This window comes from Onychostoma macrolepis, chromosome 06 (assembly GCF_012432095.1).
Source record: "Onychostoma macrolepis isolate SWU-2019 chromosome 06, ASM1243209v1, whole genome shotgun sequence".
NCBI lineage: Eukaryota > Metazoa > Chordata > Actinopteri > Cypriniformes > Cyprinidae > Onychostoma > Onychostoma macrolepis.
Window position 1 is genome coordinate 31,584,682 of NC_081160.1, and position 22,394 is coordinate 31,607,075.

At 34.9% G+C, this 22,394-nt stretch overlaps 1 protein-coding gene across 3 annotated transcripts in view; it reads right to left on the reverse strand.

Moving 5' to 3' along the window:
* The window catches only part of LOC131542803 (cadherin-22-like), a 220,011-nt gene that overhangs the window by 9,708 nt on the left and 187,909 nt on the right, over window positions 1-22,394 (reverse strand). For all 3 annotated transcript variants that reach the window (XM_058779807.1, XM_058779808.1, XM_058779809.1), the window contains exons 10-11: window positions 14,718-14,835; window positions 7,183-7,434 (exon numbers count right to left, since the gene is read on the reverse strand). In XM_058779807.1, coding sequence (XP_058635790.1) covers window positions 7,183-7,434; window positions 14,718-14,835 — 370 coding nt within the window. The remainder of the gene's footprint in view (window positions 1-7,182; window positions 7,435-14,717; window positions 14,836-22,394) is intronic.

Sequence of the window (22,394 nt, forward strand, 5' to 3'; positions counted from 1 at the left end):
AGTGACTGTCATAATGAATGGATCACCGAATCACTGACTCAAATGATTTGTTTAAAATGGGTGATTCATTTAGAAACAAAGCAAATGAAGGTCTTTATTAATGAATCATTGAATCACTAACTCAAATGATTAGTTTAAAATGGCTGATTTAGTCTTTATGAATGGATCACTGAATCATTGACTCGACTGATTTGTTCAAAAACAAATTAATTCAGAAACTAAACACCACAGTGTTGCTCTGAGGCTCACAAATGTTCTGATCTGGCTTGTTTGGAATGGTTTTCATTAGCAAAACAGAAAAAAAAAAAAAAAAATCAGACACTATTGTTTCTACAATGCAACTCAATGTTAACTTCTTGTTGAGACAACCTACATCTGGACTGAGCTGTGAATCCGGCCTCGGCTCTCACAGTTGCGCTGAAGGTGTCAGGTGAAGATACACGTTATGTACTTGCCCTTGTGAAACATGTTGCGACTTCTTGCCGTGCAGATGTTCGGTTAAGCGAACCTGACAAGATGGCTAATTTACCCTTGGGCGGCGGGTGGCCAGGACTCCCATCATGGCAGATGGGCTGTAATTGGGACGGATGTGTGCAGATGCCTTGCTGCGCCCAAATGGATTTATCACGTCACCCTCAGAATTAACTGATGGAGGGGTTGTTTGTTTGAAGCTAATTAGGCAGAAATTTGTTTTCATTCCCTCCTTATCATGCCACAAATTGATCTAATAGGAACGGTGCGGCGTTCGAGGAAGGCGAGGGACACCCGCTTCCTTCCAACGTCATGAGATCTGTCCGATCTGTGCACTCAACCAAGAGAAGATATACTGGTGAAACTTTCCATTACATCAAGACTAGACTAGAAGAACAACGACTAGATTACTAGACTAGATTACAATTGAACAGAGACTCTTGAGCCATAATCCCACTATGAATTTTATCTTTTTAATTTTATGAATTATATAAAGGAACATGGTACAACCGACTGTTTGAATATTGACCAATCAGAAGTCAGGACGGGAATTAGTATAGAACAGAATAGGTTCTAGAGAATAGTGTAGAATGGAACATAGACAACACCAATCCTACTATAAATTATATTTCCAAAAACTGTTTTAATTACATTTAAAAAAAAAAAAAAAATAGACAAAATTAATTAAATAAAAATCAAACATTAAATACAAAATATAAATATTAAATACAACAATAATTATAATAAAAAAAAAAAAAAAAAAAACAATAGGCTACAACAGGTCATATTACTTGAATATCAATCAGAATTTAGATTAAAATAGAATCAAATAGGCTAAAATAAAAAAAATATATATATATACTAAAATAAGAAAATTAATCAAATTAAATAAAAAATGTTAAATAGGTAATAAAGAATAAAATATTGGAAAAATAAAAAAAGCCTAAAGAGGGGAAACGAACAGCAGGTTCTGTTAGATGACTATTGAACAAATATTTAGCACATAATATAGTTGTTATGAAATATGTTTAGTTAAAAAATGTAGTTGTTTAGTTTAAACATTTATTTTTTCATTCCATTTAGATACAAATAGAATAGAATAAAATAGTTTTAAATTAAATTAAATTAACATAAATTATATAATTAAAAAATACAAATAAAAAGCTTAAAATGTAGAGAAATAAAAATGTAAAAACGTGCTATTGACCAATCAGAAGGACCAGAACTAGCATGGAACCGAACTGAACAGAACAGAACATCATTGAATACAATACAGTCTCATACCTAGGCTAGAATATTTGGCTAGAACACAGATGTTCCATAATCTGAGTATGAATTGTATTCGTCCATCTGGGATTTGAAGGTGGCTGCAAGTGTTCTCAGTGCTCATCAATGACTATTCAGTGCTGCCAAACATTCACACGCCAACTGTGCTCTCAAACATCACAGATTTAAAACATCCAGCATTAAACTTTCAGCCGTTTCTGCCTTTCAGCTTCACAGTGCTGCTTCAGTTTTAATTGATGTTCATTTCAGAGGAGGATCAAGTCCTTTGGGACAACAATTAAATTGAATTATTAATTAGAGATCAATTTTGAGGTTCTTCGCTCACATATTTGCACTAATAAAACGAATGACTAAATGATGAGACATGTATAAAATGTAAGTGGTGTTTGTCCTTGCAAAAACTCAGTGTTGTGAGTGGATGCCAGGGAATTGCTATGTGGATGCTAGGTGGTTTTACTGTATTTACAGTATTGCACGGAAAGAGCCTCTGTGGTTACGTTTCCAAATAATGATTCCATTTATATTAAAATAGCCTAAAATAAAGTAAAATTTAAAATATACACAAAAACAAATAAAATAAAATAAAAATAGATACATAATTAAAATAAATAAGTGAATAAATAAATGCTTAAAACATAAAAATAATATATAATAAAAAATTGCATAAAACAATAAAAAAGGAGTAAGGTACGGAAAGAGTAAACTGGAAAGAGTATAGAACTGAACAGCATAGAATAGAAAATGAAATTATTATGAATTATGATTCCAAATACAGCTAAAATAGACTAAAACAAGCTAAAATAGGTGAAAACAAGCTAAAATAAAATAAAAATAACAGACTAAAATTATATTAAAACAGAATAGTAAATAGATACATAATTAAAAATATATATACATATATATATATATATTAAGCTTTTTATTTAAAATGATATATATATATATATATATATATATATATATATATATCATTTTAAATAAAAAGCTTAAAACATAAAACAAAATTACTCTAGAAATGCTTTTTTTTTGGGGGGCTATATTTAACAAATATCTTATGCCTGATCACTTACAAATTTAACAGCACACTTTTCCCCGACAAGCTTTAATACTTCAGGTTAATAGTTTTGAAAACCCCTAACCAAAAGTACGAGCAATAGTGATAGTGATGCTTGACTTAGCAAACACGGTTAATTAAACAGAAATGAGGTGCGTTTGATGACCCGCACATGACCCATAAATCAGAGGTGGGGGACTCGAGTCACATGACTTGACTCGAGTCTGACTCGAGTCGCAAATTTAAGGACTTGTGACTTGTTTGACTAAATAAAGAAAATGACTCGACTTGACTTGGACTTGAGATCCAGTGACTTGAGACTTGACTTGACTTGACCTTCATGACTCGGCAGGACTTGATTTTATAACAACTCTAATTATTATTATAAATCATTACGACATAATTTGGTAAACAAAACGCAAGCCACTGAACCAGCGGCAGAAGTGATCTGAGTCTGCGCAGTTCATGACGAGCACAGGAACACAGCGCGCCAAATATACGGAGCAAGAGAAGCTCGCGATGTTTGGATTAACACTTCATAACTGTATGCATTTGCAAAGCCAGGACGTCACCACTTCATAAAGGAAAGGTATGTAAGCTTGTTCGTTAGTTGAAAACAGCATTGGTCTTAAATTCAGTTTAGGTCTGTCATTAAATTAAAGTGATTATAAATGATTAATCTCGTGTTTATAATTAACGACGTCAAACTTTAATTTTGCTGGCGTTTGCCTCTCAAAACAGTGCTTTAGTGTCGAGTATCCCTCTTTATAAATCAATAGGCTATATTGAATTGTACCACGGAAACCACAGTGTTTTATCGAATAGTGATATTTCTCTTGAACCCAAAATCCAAGACATGTTGTCAAAATGGCCCTAGTGTGAGTTTTTATATTTATAACATACGATATTTAGTAATATTTTCAGCGCGGCTGCCAACAGTTCCGTTGAGCCCACAGCTAGAGTTACGCGCGCCTCTAAGCAACACACTGAATACTGAACGAATCCAGGGATTTGAACGAATCGGTTGAGTGATTCAGTGGCCCATTCTTGCTTGTTCATGAACGAATCAACTGTTTTGAATGAATCGGTTCAGTGAATACTTCTGTGATAAAGCTGTGATTTGCCACCACTTACTGGCGGCATTAATGTCATAGAGTTGGTCTATCAGTTAATTTCATATTTCTATCTTCAATTTTTTTAATTAATTATTTTTCCTACAGAACAAACAGAAAACAAAAACGAAACAAAACAAAAAGCTTAAGCAGACCTTAAATGCACAGCTGTCAATTTAGATTTCTTATTAAGATAAAATCAAAGAAATGGATAAGCTACAGGGGAAGATACATAAACATTAACAGCAATAGGCTTCTTGTTTTGAGCCATGATGACAGTAGTTTTCAAGAACAATGTAGGCAATCATGCAAAGTGAAAGAAACAGTCCAAATAGGGTGTCTATATCCGATGAAAATTTTGGGTCCATTTTATTTCTGATATAAGGGGTGATTTGTAGTCAGCATATTATTTAAAATTGAATAGCATGTTTTGTTACACACTGAAATTCTTTAGCGTGCTCCCAGACTGAATCCCAGTCTTCACTGGAGATATTTAATGCAAAATCATTTTCAAACATCTATTATCTTTGTCTCCTAGGATGGTCAAACTCAATGTAACATAAATATGAGAGACATATTTTTATCTTGTATTTTTATCAATATTTTCTCAATTACAGACTTATCGGTATACAAAGTAGTATTTTGCCTATTTTCAAAATGTTATATTTAAAACATTATTATTTAAAATGTATCATTAAAAAAGTCAATTTCTGAGGAAAAATGAATAAGGTCGTGTGGCAAAAATATATTTGTTCCTGTTTGATACTGTGACTTGACTTGACCCTTATCAGGACTCGACTTGACTTGCTTGAGGTGAGCCACTGACTTGACTTGACTTGCTTGATTTGTTTGTACTGTGACTTGAGACTTGCTTGAGACTTGAACATGTGTGACTTGCCCCCACCTCTGCCATAAATGATTCACTGCAGGAAAGATGAGCAGAAACGTGCTCAGCTGACTGAGAACAATTCACGTCGCATACTTTCCTGAGAAAGAGAGAGAGGGACGGGAAAAGCGCTAAGTGGAGAAGAGAGAAATAAAGACAGATATACTGAGGCCAGGAGAAAGTCATAAAACTTTCAGAGATGACAAGAGAAGCACAGTCCACCGCTCCGCTACACGGGAACGGGTGGATGTCTGGAAAGGCTGCTCTATTTAAAGCTGGGCGCTCCGCCGGGACAGCGGTGCTGATGCTGCTCTTTTTGCGAGCGAGGGCTACATCCGTTTTGAGCATCCCTTAACTCAGCCGTCCTCCGCCGGAGAGGCTGCATGTCATTCACCCAGCCCTATATTGCGCGTGTGTTCGCTCTGCATGAACAAAAGCTTTCGGGGGATGAGCAACTGCAGAGGATGCTGAATAAAATATTGATCAGCTTTTATGTCATTCTAGTTTTGTTTTTCGCCTCCTGCCGCATTTGAACCCAGCTTTTAAAGAATGATGACGGGCCATTAAAAGAGTTACAGCGGTTGTGGAGGTAAAAATGTTCAGAGCTGGCTTGGTTCTATATCTGCTGAAAGCCTCTGATAATTGCTCTGTGAATGCAGATATTAATGCACATTCTCAAGTGGACATACTTGCATCTTCGAGATCCGTCGGTCACCTGTGTTTTGTTAAAGGTGAGATGATACAGATGAGAGACCCTCGCTTTCTTTCACATCGTTCGGTGCAGAAAAGTAAGGTTCTGTAATAGCTTTTTTCCACAAGCTATAATTTTGTTTTAGATGCCGCCAATTACTGTGTACATTATTTAATATTTTTATGCTGCTGTCATTCCTTTTAGTGTTATATGGTATATTTTTATACTGATTTTGTGGTACATGTTTAGTTTAGTGCAGTATTTATGAGCCAGTGGAATGGAATTCCATTCATATGTGCACTCTCTGTATGTACAGTTGAATGACAATAAAAAGCTACCTATTGACCCACATGCACACACATTCCATGACATACTTACTGTACATGAATGACAAAGGAATCTTCTGGGTTATTTACCACTTAATATCTACAAACAGCATTCCACAAATAATAAATGCACGAGTGTGCATGAATGAATGGGGAACACATTGGAAATCAATGGAAAGCTATCAGATGAGAAGTGTGAATAAATGTTTAGAGGCATCTACGTTTTAGAATAATTTTAGAATTGTACATTTTTAGAATAATAACTGTAATTAATATTCTTATAACTTACTTTATTATTAAGACGCTGTTATAAGTACATATGTTGATATAAAGCATTGATATAAGAACATCATTTTTAAAAACCTTAAATTTTTTAGCTTTGGCATCACAAAAATTAAATTTAAAACACACACATTTTTAAATTAGTAACTATTATTATTAAATTAATTATTATATATATATATATATATATATATATATAATAGAAAAATATAATATTTTTTTCAAATAAACTTATTCAGTATGACCTATAACTTTTTAATAATTTTTTCATGCAAAACATATATAAATGTAATTTTATAGTAAAATGTAAAAATTGCTTTACTTATGGATTTACAAAAATGTAACTATATGTTAATAATAAGGATGTAAAATTAATACAACAATAATAATTTGTAAAAAATAAATAAATAAATAATAATAACAATAAATTAAAAAGAGTTTCTTAAGACCATGAGATAAAAATGAGTAAAGTGTGCCCTAACTTTTAGTGACTTGTGGCATGCATTTACTCATACGGCAGATCATTTTTGTCCACAGTGAACACGGAATTCAAGCTATAAATTTCATCATTTTGTTTGTTCCCTAGAATTCAAACCCATGACCTCAACGATGTTCAACCAGTCAAGCTACATGATGTTGGTACTCAATACGCTGTCAGATCTGTCACACTGCTTCAAAACTAGAACCGCAACACAATATTACACGCATACAGCATGAGACCGGTGCCATAGAGTCGTGCATCAACACCGTCTGTCAAAGACTTTCATCGCACAACCAGCGGAAAGAGAAAACATGGTTACTTTCGCTTGGCATCCGTGTGAGGATGTGATGTAACGTGCTGTTTACATTCAATAAACTCACAGGAATGACACCAGTAATGCATAAGCAGAAGTTGATCCACCTTGAAATGCAGTACAAACTGAACTGGACAATCTATGCAACACTGAAATACAAGTTTCTTACCTGCTTGGCTTCCTAAAGCATGCATTTCACATTTGTTGTTACGAATTGAGGAATGCATTGAATTGAATAACTCATAATGTTCCTATAAGGTGAATAAGTGAAGGCTTTACCGATGAGGATGAGGATGCAGACCAGCAGCGCGATGAGAGCGCCGGGGCTGAGCGCGGCTGACATGACGTAGGCCGTGGCGTTGCAGGACTGAATGGCTCCGTCCGTGTCACAGCCGCACACGTGGATGGTGAGGGTCCCCGTGCTGCTGAGGGCCGGAGGGCCGCTGTCTACCACTAGGATGGGCAGCAGATACACGTTCTGCTCCTGGCGGTTGAATCCGGAGCGCTGCGTCCTGATGCCGGCTGTGTTGTCTACAGAGTCAGACAGACCAAAGGTTTGAGACGCAAACATACAACTCAATATATGCACTCTTTATTTATATATTGTATTAAAATATGCATTCTTTTACTATTACTGAAAATAAAGGAAGTGTGGCAGAGCCTTATCTGTTGTGTGTAACCTTAGTGCAAATCTTAGTATAAACATTACATACTATAGTACATTTAAAAACAGCACAGTTTTGCCATCTTACTACAACGGTAGAGCAAAACATTGAGAACTGAATATTCTTAAAAAAGAAAGAATGAAAGTAAAGAGAAAGAGTCAAAAGTATATATATATTCTTTTGATCTCTCTCTTTCTCTCTCTATATATAATAACAACAACATAAACATGTATCTTGTTATTTTTAATTGATAATATACTTTTAAAAAATAAATAAATACTTTTATTCAGCAAGGACGCATTCAATTAATCAAAAGTGATAGTAAAACCATTTATAATATTACAAGAACATTCTGTTTCAGATAAATGAACCTTAAAACAAGTATAATTACAGGACTTTTAATTAAGACCAATTAGTCATCTAGTTGTTCAAACAACCCACCAACTTAAAAAAAAGAGACACTATAAAATAAATTTATATTTAGTATATTTTAAATCTATTTATAATTTATGATAAAATAATAATTAAAAAGTTAAAACTAAATTAAACTGACACTATACAAAAGCAATATCATTTATATTTATTATATGTAAAATATATGTATATAATTTATGATAAAATAATAATTTAAAAACTAAAAAAAAAAGTAAAGAGACAATAAAAGCAGGATGACTTATATTTAGTATATTAAAATATGTTTATAATTTATAATAAAATAATAATTAATAATACAATAAAAATAATAACATTTAATAATTACAATACAATTTAATAGACTTTCACATTGTTACAAGAACATTCTCTTTCAAATAAATGAACCTAAATCCAGCCTAATTATACAGGGCCTTTAATTAAGACCAATTAGTCAACTAGTCATTCAGAAAACCCACCTACTTTCAGCCTTGGTGAGAGTAAGAGACTTTTATCAACAAGATTTTACTGAGTTCAAACTTTCAAACGTTTGAATGTAAAATAGCCATTCTTGTATGTACACATTCACACACACAGATAACACCCAGTCGTTCCCCTAACAGAAGAAACAAGCACAAACTGAACCCACTGCAGGCTGTAAGCGAGAAACAAAGCAGGTGTGAAGCTCCCAGAACTGAAACAGCAGACGTATGAATGTGAAAAAGTCCAGCAACAGCTCAAGTAATGGACTTGCATACAGGCACAGGAGCCATCCGTCATGAGGGACATACATCGCCGTCAGCTCCAGCGCTAGAGCATGACTTACTGATAAATACAGCTCACGTCACCACATCCGGCACAGAGACAGGGAGTTTCTGCTGAGTAAAAGCAGGATGACACTGTGACTCGACTGGGCCTGTAAATCTTCTCTCCTTCTCACAAATACAGCACACGCCATCAAAAAAGGCAACAAATTAAAACTAAAAACATCAGGAACGGAGACATTACCATAACCAAACCACAGCGCAGCCGTTTCCCTGCAATGAGCCCAAGTAAATACTGAGATGTGTTTTAAAATGCGACGCTGACACGGTCATTGATCAGGTCGAGAAACCAATCATTTATTAAAGAGCGCAGAGCCGTGACCTTTCAATATTCATCTAGTTGGGCCACGTCTTTCTGGCAAACACCTAAATGACAAAAAGAGGACGCAGATGGAAAGCATTGATTGAGTTCAGCACCTCGAATCAGCGCTCAGATTAGCTTCATAATTGATTTCGAGTCATCAAAAGCTGTGAATCAGATTTAGTGCTTGCGTTTATTAGGGTTCCCACACTTTTGGCCGACGAATTACTGTGACCTTTCCAGTCGCTGGATAAGGATTCTTAAAAATGATTCAAACACAGACCAATTCACTTATGAATCATTCAGAACTGACTCAGAATCGACTCCCAATGATTCACATATCGGACATCACTGTGCACGAGAACAATAATTAGCTGTGAAATATTGAAGAAAAGAGCATAACATGTATATTCACTATATCAATTTCATTAAAAAAAATAAATAAATAATAAACACAATTTTAAAATTCACTTTCCATGACAGTCAAAACCTTGGTTTAAAAGGTTTTGAAAAACTCAAAATTTATACAAGTAAAATTAAATAATATTTAAATGATATATGAAAATAATATATTTATAATTTTATTTTAAAATAATATTATTTTAAAAACACATTTTCAAAAATAGTCATTGAATAGTCACAAAAATCTGTGAAAATAGGGCACAATATACTGTATAAGGAATAGGAATTTTTCCGTATTTATTTTTACTACTTTGAATTTTACACTTCATTGCATTGTGTTTTAGAGTTAACAGAAATGTCCGTAAAATTAACGGATAACGTTGTGTTGTAATGAGCTGCTAGTACTTTTTCGGTTATTTTACGGATTAATTTTTTTACAGTGTATTTGAATTAATATTCATTAATAATAACATTGTATCAGTTTATGATTATCAATTATTAATACATGATATATGTATGCATTTAATATATAATATAATACATTTAATTAAATCAAATCATCCTTTTTAAACAAAACATGACGTACAAAAGGAATGTGTAAAATTTTGAAATACTATAACAATAGATCTTGTGTTGTCAGTATTGTTTGTTTGTGGTTAGTGGATGATGTTGATAATTCATGTGACCAGTGTGACCTTCAAACATCCGCTAAAAATCACTATAACAGCATCTGATTTGAACGCAATGAGAATCAGAGAAATGTCCCGCAGCATGTGAGACTCTTGATCTGCTGAATCACATTTGCACATTTAGAAGAGTCCAAACACTTGTTTTGGGCATCTGCATTTGCCAGATGGAAACATATTGTAATGTTTCTGTATCACAGCATCGGCCGACTGAGGCCAGAACAGTCAAACTCCTTTGAATACGAAATATGGAAAGAGAACAATGAAATCAAACCAGAACAAAACTCAGCACCGATGCCAAAAACATCCCAAACAAACTGAGTAACAATGAACAATGCCCTCGGCCTGCGCTATATGTTCTGCTGCGACTAAAGACACGCCAGCAGGCGTCCGGGGAGCAAACGGACACGGAAAATGTTGGTGGAAAGACGAATGTGAGAAAACAGCCTCGTGCGATCGACTGGCTCCAGACGAGCCGACCACAAGCAACAGCCAAAAGATGCTTTGTTTGGAGTCGTCAATCAAATTCCCAACGTGCCAAGCGGCTCTCTCTGTCTCTGTCTCTGTCCCTCTCTGGAAGGACTCTATTCCAAGCACAAAGTAAGAGATGAGTTTAATATTACAGCGAAAGGACATCTGAATCAATAGCACAGATAGTTAAAAGTCTGACGTCCTCGTGTGTCGGATCACAGAGGGAGAGGGTAACGCGGCGCTGCGGCGCTCAACTGAGAGAAATGACAGATTCAGTCTGACAGCTTGACAAATGTGTCCATGAAAACAGAAGTATGGGGGATATGGGACGTGGGAGGACACAAAGTGTGCTCTTTTGAGTGTGCTTGAGAGGGGAATAGCAGGGAAACCTGCGGAGGCGTCCTTTTAGGAGAGTTTCTGGGTAAATCTCGCAACAGCTGTCAAGAACATGTCCAGGTCATGTTTCATCCCAAAATCAAATGAGGAAATTATATTCAGCAAATAGAAAATCAAGCCTGTTTTGGGATCATGAAGTGCGTGAGGCTATAGTGGCAACAAACAGAAGTGCAAAAATAATGAATGTTTCTAGCCATTTTCAAACATTCCCCTCAACTTTGCAGAAACTTTTGATGGCACCAGTGGAGCAGAAATGAAACACTTTACCTTTATTTTTATTTGAAAATCAAGCACATCTCCCTCCCGTTTATCATTACTGTAATGGGAACAAATATTAGTGTCACTGTCATAATGGTGAGGAAAAGAAGATATAAAAGCATAAATATGTATATTATTAATATAAATTTTTTTTTATTTTTATGCTGTTAATTAAGTATATTTTTATACTGTTATAGTTTTTATTTTTGTTTTTAATTCGTTTTTATTTTTATATGTATATATTATTTTTTATATTTATTTATTTTTGGGTGTACAGCAATACACAATAAAGCACTATATAAATGCCTCATTCATTCATATTTTATATTACGTTTTCAGCAAGTTTAACTAAATGAAAATGAGAAATGTTGAGCATACGAATGTTTTTTTATGGTTTTAGTTTTATATAAATTTTTATATTATAATTTTTGTTTATATATTTATATAGATACTGCATTGCAATTGCTTTTATTTATTTATTTAATTTGGACAACTGTGCTTTATCTTGTCTTCCATTAATATATTTAATATTTTTAGCCACTATTACACTTTTTATCTTTTTTATTTTGATTTAGGGGTAAAATATGACCTGGATGTTTCTTCATGAGAGTCACTTTTTTAATGTACACATAATGACACACTTTTTGTTTGCACAGTGATTTAGTTATCATTTCTACCAGCTCTAGCTGATCTGGTCTGTGTGTGTGTGTGTGTGTGTGTCTGCTCAAGCATGCATGTATGTGTTTGTGTGTGTGTGTGTGTGTGTGTGTGTGTCCTCACGTGCTCAGCTGACATTTGCCTGGCTCTCCACCGCTGACATTTCCATCCTGTCAGATCAGTCTGGATTTGCCCATGCGTCACATCAACTTACACACATCTCTAAAGAGCCCGGCAATAACACAATCCCGCTCGGCCTGACGGGACACAACAAATATAAGACTGACAAAGCAAAACTGAAATGAAAAATCTACACCGAAGGAGAAAACGCCTGATTATTTGCAAATGGATTCACATCAATAATGCCAGCATACTCTTCACCTGGATGACATTACAGGGACATTCTCCAAGAATACTGTCTTCTAGTATACCTTATTTATCATATTGTGTCTGAATGCTGAATTGCTACATTATATTTCTCAGCATGAAGTGGTAATACTGTTTTTTAAACTCACAGCTTCATTATTAGTAGAGAGAGACTCTCTCTCTCTCTCTCTCTCTCTCTTTCTCATTAATTATTTAAAATAAGTTTTATATGTAATAAATGTTAATTGTAATTTAAAATGTTTATTTTTAAATAAACTAATAAATAAAATGTATTTATTATTAGTACAATGAATTATATGTATATACATATATATTTGTGACTGAGTCCAAATATGGACATAAATACATATAAATTATCAGGTTTGTGTTTACATAGTGTGTACTGTATATGCTACGTGTATATAAATATAAATAAACACACATAAATGAATATATTTAAGAAATCTATAAATGTAATATATTTATAGATATATAACACAAACGTTTATTTTGGATGTAATTAATCGCAATTAATCGATTTGACAGCGTTAATATGTATATATTCCCTAATGAATATACATCACATTAACATTTCATTTTAATTCAATTTTAATTTGTCATATTTATTATTTATATATAATTATATATAAAACCTCATTAGTAAAGCAGTTAAAATGAAAAGTCACAGTTAATGTTTTTTATTATTTTTTTTTATGTCATATTTAATTTTGTAATTATATGTGTAATTAGTTTTTAATGTGTGTATCTGTTAACCATTTTTACACTTTTGATATGGACTTAAAAACACAAAGCTCCAATACTGGGGCTTTAAATAATCATTCTAAGACTGAAATTGATAAAAGAATTCCCGGTACATAACAGAAAACCCATGCATATGAATTGGACAGAAATATTAAATACCCCTCATTCTCTGTTTCTGAACACAAACACCAGATGCTGCAACAGAAGGTGATGTCATAAAAGTGACAACGCGGCCTACCTCTCGGGAGCATTCATGAAAGATTGCATTTGTCAAGTCAGACTTAGACTAAAAGCTTTTTTTCAGCTCATATTTGGTCTTTTCGCCAGAGCAGATAAACCTGGCTTGTACTTTTATGACACCTCATGCGGGTCAGAGACAGCCGAGCGGCCCATCGAGGGAGTGTCGTACACCGAAAGCGCCTGGAGGAACGCTATCCATCTGTTTATCCCGAAAAGAAGGAAGATAAGGTGTCCGCTTGGGGAAGTTCACTCAAAGATAGCGTAAGAACGCTTTGTGGAAATTCTCTCTGGTCGAAGGATTTTTGAAGTTCTTTCTAACCACACAAACAGACCTGACGTGTCTATTTGTCCTGAAGACGGACGAATGCTCTAAACGTGTCCAACACCAGAGGATTACAGGAAAGACTTTTCCTCTTGTATTGATTCCTCCTTTGCAGGAGCCGCAGAGCTGAGCTGTGCTCATCATGACACACGAGTCAAAGGTGAAATGTGTTAGCAAAAACCAGAGTACAAATGCTGCTTTAATACTCAGAGTCAAACAACTGCATTTTTTCCCTGATTTTACCTCTGAAAGTGACTGGACAGCCATTCCCTGCTATGTGGCACCTGTTTTGTCCAAATGCAGTTGATACTACTGGCCAACCTACATACAGTACACCACTTTTTTTTTAAAGAAGTCTCTTCTGCTCACCAAGGCTGCACTTATATTTGATTAAAAGTACAATAAAAATTGTGATATATTGTTTTAATATAAATACGTGTTTTCTTTGTGAATATATTGCAAAATATAATTTTCAGCATCATTACTCCAGTCTTCAGTGTCACGTGATCCTTCAGAAATCTGATTTGCTGCTCAAGAAACATTTCTGATTATTATCAATGGTGAAAACAAGGATGCATTAAATTGACCAAAAGTGACAATAAAGACATTAATAATGTTACAAAAAAAAATTTAACAAACGCTGTTCTTTTGAACTTTCTATTCATCAAAGAATCCTGAAAAAACAGTGTCCAAGAAATATTAAGCAGCAAAAACTGTTCAACATTGAAAATAATAAAAAGCCATTAATAATAACTGAGCACCTATGATAAGCAGCAAATCAGCATATTAGAATGATTTCTGAAGGATCATGTGACACTGAAGACTGGAGTAATGATGCTGAAAATACAGCTTTGATCGCAGCAATAAATTACACTTTACAATATTTTTGAATAATAATAAAAAAAACAAAAAAAAAACAGTTATTTTAAATTGCAAACATATAGATAGACATATGCCAAAACTTACAATAAATGCAATATTCATGCATGTAAAAGAAAACTTTCCAGTGCATCCAAAATGTATAATAAAAAGGTAAAATATCCAGTCTCTCACCCTTGATGTCCCATAGTGTAAAATGGCGGTTGTTGGAGGCCTCGGGTGCCAGTGTGAAATAGAATCGATGTCCAGACTGCGGTTCGTCTCTGTCCACCACACTGATGGTGTGAATGAGCTGGAGAGGAGACAGAAAGACAGAAAGAGGTTAGAGATTCTAATAAACCTCAGCGTCTGCACCATCCTAATCAGAGAATGTGCTGGTGCTTCAATCAGAAAACAGCTGAAAAAAATACCACACTGAAGGAACTTCAGCCAGACTGCATGACTACTCATATTTACTAGTTGGCTATTCAGCCAGAAAAGTAGCCGACAAGTCAATATTTACCTTATGTAAATTACTCACTTCTGGCAAGTCAAACCGTGTGCGAGTCTAGAGAAGGTCCACTGCTGAGATGATGAGGCTGACAAACCAAAGCGTGCATATCTGCATTTCCAGCTGCTGTTGTCACAAATGGTGCTAACACAAGTCATGTTCTCCTCGCTAGAGTTCCTATCAGCCTCTGGCCGACATCTGATAAGCTTATCGGTGCTTTGCTATAATTCTGGCTTGTATGTGACTCTAAATGCAGATCATCTCAGATATCTGTAGCTACAGTGCGGTTCATTTTTTAACGTGCTTCATGAATGCAAAACACTCTGAGTTCACAGGACTATCACTTTTAGGTAATTCAAAAGGTTTCAAATATTGGGCATTACAGGTTACTGTACAAAGCTGCTGTCAAAATGTTACATAGATGCATTAAACCCAGACTAACTGCATAACTGAACTACTAGTCAAACTGCTGCATAACATTTTGCACAACTGTTAAATATATCTCTAGAATAATACAACATTATTAATTAATTAATTTCATTGAGGGACAATTGAAGAGTTCTATATTCTATATATTCAACAGTTGTATTCAACGGTATAAATATATATATATATATATATATATATATATATATATATACACACACACACACACACACACGTTCGTTTTGTGAAAAGTGGGGACATTCCATAGGCGTAATGGTTTTTATAGTGTACTTACTGTATGTGCTATTGCCCCACACCAACCCTACACCTAAACCTACCCCTTACAGGAGACTGTGCATTTCAACTTTCCCCCAAAAAAACTCATTCTGTGTGATTTATAAGCGTTTTGAAAAGTGGGGACATGGGTCAATGTCCTGTGAAGTCACCTTCTCCTTGTAATACCTGCCATACCTTTGTCATTATACAAATCTATGTCCTGACTTTTCACAAAAACGCACACACACACACACACACGTTCGTTTTGTGAAAAGTGGGGACATTCCATAGGCGTAATGGTTTTTATAGTGTACTTACTGTATGTGCTATTGCCCTACACCAACCCTACACCTAAACCTACCCCTTACAGGAGACTGTGCATTTCAACTTTCCCCCAAAAAAACTCATTCTGTGTGATTTATAAGCGTTTTGAAAAGTGGGGACATGGGTCAATGTCCTGTGAAGTCACCTTCTCCTTGTAATACCTGCCATACCTTTGTCATTATACAAATCTATGTCCTGACTTTTCACAAAAACGCGCACACACACACACACACGTGTATGTATATACAATATAATGTAATATATATATACAGTGGGGCAAAAAAGTATTTAGTCAGCCACCAATTGTGCAAGTTCTCCCACTTAAAAAGATGAGAGAGGCCTGTAATTTTCATCATAGGTATACCTCAACTATGAGAGACAAAATGAGAAAAAAAAATCCAGAAAATCACATTGTAGGATTTTTAAAGAATTTATTTGCAAATTATGGTGGAAAATAAGTATTTGGTCAATAACAAAATTTCATCTCAATACTTTGTTATATACCCTTTGTTGGCAATGACAGAGGTCAAACGTTTTCTGTAAGTCTTCACAAGGTTTTCACACACTGTTGCTGGTATTTTGGCCCATTCCTCCATGCAGATCTCCTCTAGAGCAGTAATGTTTTGGGGCTGTCGCTGGGCAACACGGACTCCAAAGATTTTCGATGGGGTTGAGATCTGGAGACTGGCTAGGCCACTCCAGGACCTTGAAATGCTTCTTACGAAGCCACTCCTTCGTTGCCAGGCGGTGTGTTTGGGATCATTGTCATGCTGAAAGACCCAGCCACGTTTCATCTTCAATGCCCTTGCTGATGGAAGGAGGTTTTCACTCAAAATCTCACGATACATGGCCCCATTCATTCTTTCGTTTACGGATCAGTCGTCCTGGTCCCTTTGCAGAAAAACAGCCCCAAAGCATGATGTTTCCACCCCCATGCTTCACAGTAGGTATGGTGTTCTTTGGATGCAACTCAGCATTCTTTCTCCTCCAAACACGACAAGTTGAGTTTTTACCAAAAAGTTCTATTTTGGTTTCATCTGACCATATGACATTCTCCCAATCCTCTTCTGGATCATCCAAATGCTCTCTAGCAAACTTCAGACGGGCCGGACATGTACTGGCTTAAGCAGGGGCACACGTCTGGCACTGCAGGATTTGAGTCCCTGGCGGCGCAGTGTGTTACTGATGGTAGCCTTTGTTACTTTGGTCCCAGCTCTCTGCAGGTCATTCACTAGGTCCCCCCGTGTGGGGTGAGATCCTGCGTGGAGCCCCAGATCGAGGGAGATTATCAGTGGTCTTGTATGTCTTCCATTTTCTAATAATTGCTCCCACAGTTGATTTCTTCACACCAAGCTGCTTACCTATTGCAGATTCAGTCTTCCCAGCCTGGTGCAGGTCTACAATTTTGTTTCTGGTGTCCTTTGACAGCTCTTTGGTCTTGGCCATGGTGGAGTTTGGAGTTGGACTGTTTGAGGTTGTGGACAGGTGTCTTTTATACTGATAACGAGTTCAAACAGATGCCATTAATACAGGTAACGAGTGGAGGACAGATGAGCCTCTTAAAGAAGAAGTTACAGGTCTGTGAGAGCCAGAAATCTTGCTTGTTTGTAGGTGACCAAATACTTATTTTACAGAGGAATTTACCAATTAATTCTTTAAAAATCCTACAATGTGATTTTCTGGATTTTTTTTTTCTCATTTTGTCTCTCATAGTTGAGGTATACCTATGATGAAAATTACAGGCCTCTCTCATCTTTTTAAGTGGGAGAACTTGCACAATTGGTGGCTGACTAAATACTTTTTTGCCCCACTGTATATGTATATATGTATATATACTGTATCTGGGTAATTTTAATTAAAACCACTTGATGAAAAATAATCACTTGATTTAAAATAAGCATTAACTGAAAAATAAAATTAAAACTAAAACTAAACTTCAACTAAAATGAAAAAGAAAACAGAATATATATATATATTACAGTGCTTTCACCTATTTTCCTTTATTAACAATCTTTGATTAATATTTATTTATATGCATATAAATCCTTTTTAAACAGTAAATTTACATTTTGACATTAGCTGATGCATGAACTAACAATGCATATTTTAATGCTCAATGTTACTGTTGTACCATTAGATTTAACAGATTCACATGCAGCGCATCATTTTGCACAGCTTTGTATAGGTTAAATATTACAAATTATGCAAAAAGCGAATATACTGCACTGTGAAGCCAGAGCACTTTGCATTTAGAAAGCACACTATAAATGACTGTGCAGGAGCTGCGGACCTCCTTTCTTCCAAAAAATCTGTACTTTTTGTCATATTATGCTAAAACTACACAGAGCTCTCTCAGCCTGCTAGGCTGTGGAATTACAGTTTCTGTGATAAATCAGAAGTGCAAGGCGGAGAAGTTGTTGTGGCAGTGAGAGTGGGTGTACTTGCGAGCGGCATCGGGCCCAGTCACTACATTAGCCGGATTGTGAGACAACAGATGGAAGTGTTTAGGAGGGCGGGAGGAACAGAGGAGCGGCGGAGAGGGAGTGGGCGGCTCTTCAGACAATCCTGTGAAAATTCCCATGTTCTCTCATTGCTCATTTCTCATTACACGGTCATCAAGAGCCTCGCACGGCATTTATGTCAATTTTTAGGGAGGTGATAGAAAATCCAAGTGTAATTAGAGGAGAGAGGGAAAAAAACCTAAATTAAAATTCTTTCTGCAAAGTCTTTCCTGCACCCTGAAGTCAGCGAGGAACACTCGCACTTGCTCAGATTGTAAAATGAAAAGGAAAGACGCGCACACACCGGGAAAGTGAAAGCAAGGACAAATGCTTGTAAGGCACAGCCGTATACTCAAAGGAGACCCCACACTAACACTGATGTTTCCCCTTCAAAATGATTAAAGCTGGAGTTTCCAAGAGAGGCAAAGTGCTTGTGTTTAAGCCCCAGTCCTCCAGGACGCGCTCGTTTGACGGGCTCCGCTTTGACTCCACCGCGCCGCTCCCGCGAGGAGAAGCCCAACATTCACCGCCGGAGCCTTTCAAGAAATAGTTTGCACAGAAATGAGCATTCTGTTCACATTGTGTCAGTTCAAACCTGGATGCCGTTAACACTTCTTCATTTTAAAAGAAGTCCATATGACTCATGCACTATATTCCAAGTCTTCTGAAGTACAACGGTAGATTGACAGCTGTCAAATGTCTCTGAAATGTGAACTGGTGCGCTGTTATTTATTTATTGCACTATTTCATATATGACTTCACTCTGGTTATGTTTATTCAAATTTATGTCTTTCTATTATGTGTCTATTTTATTTTATTTTTTTACATTGCCAATCCTAGAGAAAAACATTGTTTTTTTAAACAATGACAACAGAGTATTCTATTCTATTCTAACAGCATGGAAACCATAACATTTGGCGTCAATATATTACATTTAGATGATTGCATTTGGAAAACGCCTTTATCAAATGTGCCTTTAAGTAATTAATAAATTTATACAGAATGAATAAATAAATAAAGACAAAGACATTCATGCATATACGTGCAAATAAATAAACATGCATGCACATAAATAAATAAACAGATCAAATTAAAGTCACACTTCCACATGTCATTTTAAAAACATGAACGACAAAAAGGAGAATTATAAGTGAAATTCATCAACACGCAAAGCAATTGTACGACTTTACTTTTAAAGAATTCCTACTGTTATGCTGATTTTGAAAGCCTTAAGTACCATAAACTGTCTTTGTATGCCAAAGTCAAAGTCTCTCCAAAAATGAATCGTTTGTGATCCTGAAAACAACAGCAGACATGAGGGTGAGTAAATAAAGACAGGACTATTTCTAAACTAAAGTGACATAATGACATAAGGAACCTATCATCTTTGAGCACTAATGTTTGCTACTACTGTAGTAATCCTTTTTTAAGTATTCCGTGCACAGCATGTTTGTGCCCTGAGGAGCTGATGTGAGAGTCTCATGTAAGAGCTGGACTGCATATCTACTCAGATTCTGGTTTAAAGCCCACAGACTGTCAGTTACACTCACATGGAAACACATTCTGGCACAGAAAGAGAGCGCAGTGTTAACATTCATTCATGGCTTGTGTTCAGTTTTGTTACTGCGGTCTGTGAGCAGCAGGCAGGCTTGCCAGTCTTTACCAGGGTGAGTTAAGGTAAAGGTAGGGTAAAGAAGCCTCTCTTTCCAGTCCTTGAAGTTGAACACATGCGATGTTCTGCTGTATTTTTCATTTAAATTATTATTATTATTTTTTTTTGCAAAAGCTCTGAATGAATCACAAGTCCAACATGGGTCATGTCTAGATGACATTCCCTGTCTCAATTTTCCAATAAAATAAAGGCTAAATAAATAACAACAACAACAATAACAATAATAATAATAATAATACAATAAAATAAATAAAATAAAAGCCATCCATGAAAAGGGCACATTTGTTTATTTATCTTGTTTTATTTTACCTGTATTTTAGTTTTGCACTTCATTGCGCTGTGTTTTAGGGTTAATGGAAATATCTATAAAATAATGTCCTGGAATAAAAAAAAAATAATAATAAAAAACCTTACCACAGTACTTTGGATCACATTTTTACAGACTTTTATTTAGAGTGTAGATTAGCACTGAGCAGCATAGACATGAATTGCATCAACTTAATTTAGTCTTTTAAATTTAAATTATTGTTTTATTAATAACTTCTAGAACGAGGCCCAGAACTCCAGAAAATACAAATGTTGTTGATGCTGGAGTAAAACTGCAGGTGTTGAATCCCCAAAACATATTTCTCATAAGTCGAGCATTACTTGCAGCTGATAATGTTTCTGCTTGATTACATCCACAGAAGCATTAAACTAAACACTAACCTGTGCTTCCCATCGGCCTCATTATTCGCAGCGCTCCACTTCTGTCTGCAGCTGATAATACGACGCTGGACGTATTTAAGTGCCTTTAATCAACACACACAAACTCCTGTGACTTTCTTCACATTGTCTGGGGTCCAGAAACACAGTGTTACACAACACCAGATCTCCAGCCACATGACAGAGGATGGGGAAAACGGGACACATTATATTTTGAAGATGTTTGTTTATTGGTCTCTTCTCAGCTTGAAAGGGAAGTTTTGAAGGACTCCTGCTGAGCACCTGCTTTCAACAGTCCTTCATCACTGCATCGCTTTAGTGCTCGCCGATGAAATCCTGCTCACTATTGTGGAAAGTTGGGAATTAGGACACGGTATTTATTGATTTTCTTTAAAAATGCTGGAATGAAGTTATTTTCATGATGTTTGGATTTGTTAAGCCTTCTTTAACCATATTCCTTTATTGATTCACCACTATGACAAATGACTCTTATGAATCTTTTTTTTTTCTTTTCTTTCTATGAATCAGTTAAAAAAGGGGGTATTTAGTCAATTCATGTATTTTTTAACACATTTTCTAGATATCTGATAATGAAAATATCCAGTTTAAACATCTTCCAAGATGCATTCAAGAAAAAAATAAAATAAAAATAAATCTGATAACATATTTGCTTTTATATGCCAAACTTGTAATATCTAGTAATATCTACCTATCTCTTATATAAGAAGAGAATATTAGATTTATATCCATTTATTTTTAGCATTGTTGTTGTTGTTGAAGTTAAGTAAAACAAAGCTGAAATAAAATGTCAAATATTACGTTATGTATTAAAATAGCTAAGACTAAAACTGAAATAAAAATAAATTAAAGGTAAAGAGCCATAGAAAATAATTTTAAAAAAATGACAAAAGCACATAATATAAAACTAAAGTAAAAATTACAATATAAAATAAAAACTAATTCAAAATATTATGAAATACTATAATACTTTAAGTTAAAACTACTTAAAATATTTTTTGTTAATTGAAATAAAGCTAAAATAAAATATAAATATTGCACACACAGATTAACAAAACTAATTGGTAAATAATTGCAATTAAATAAGTTAAAGTTGAAGTACTAAAATGACAAACTGATATAAAATAAAATAAAGCTAAAAAGAGCTATTAAAAATAAAAAAAATAAAAAAATAAAAATGACAAAAGCACATTAACAAAAAAAGCTAAAGCTAAAGTTAAAATCTAAAATAAAAGCTAATTTAAACTATTAATACTTAAATAGCTGTCAAATAATACTACAATAATACTGTTTATATGACCACATTTACGACCAAATGGAACATGATCTGATCAATCAAACCGCATAAAGGGATTCACAAATGGGTTTCATACCGTTATGAATGAACGTAATGAATTACTCACTGATTCAGTCTTCCTTCATAATAATTTCAAAAAGAA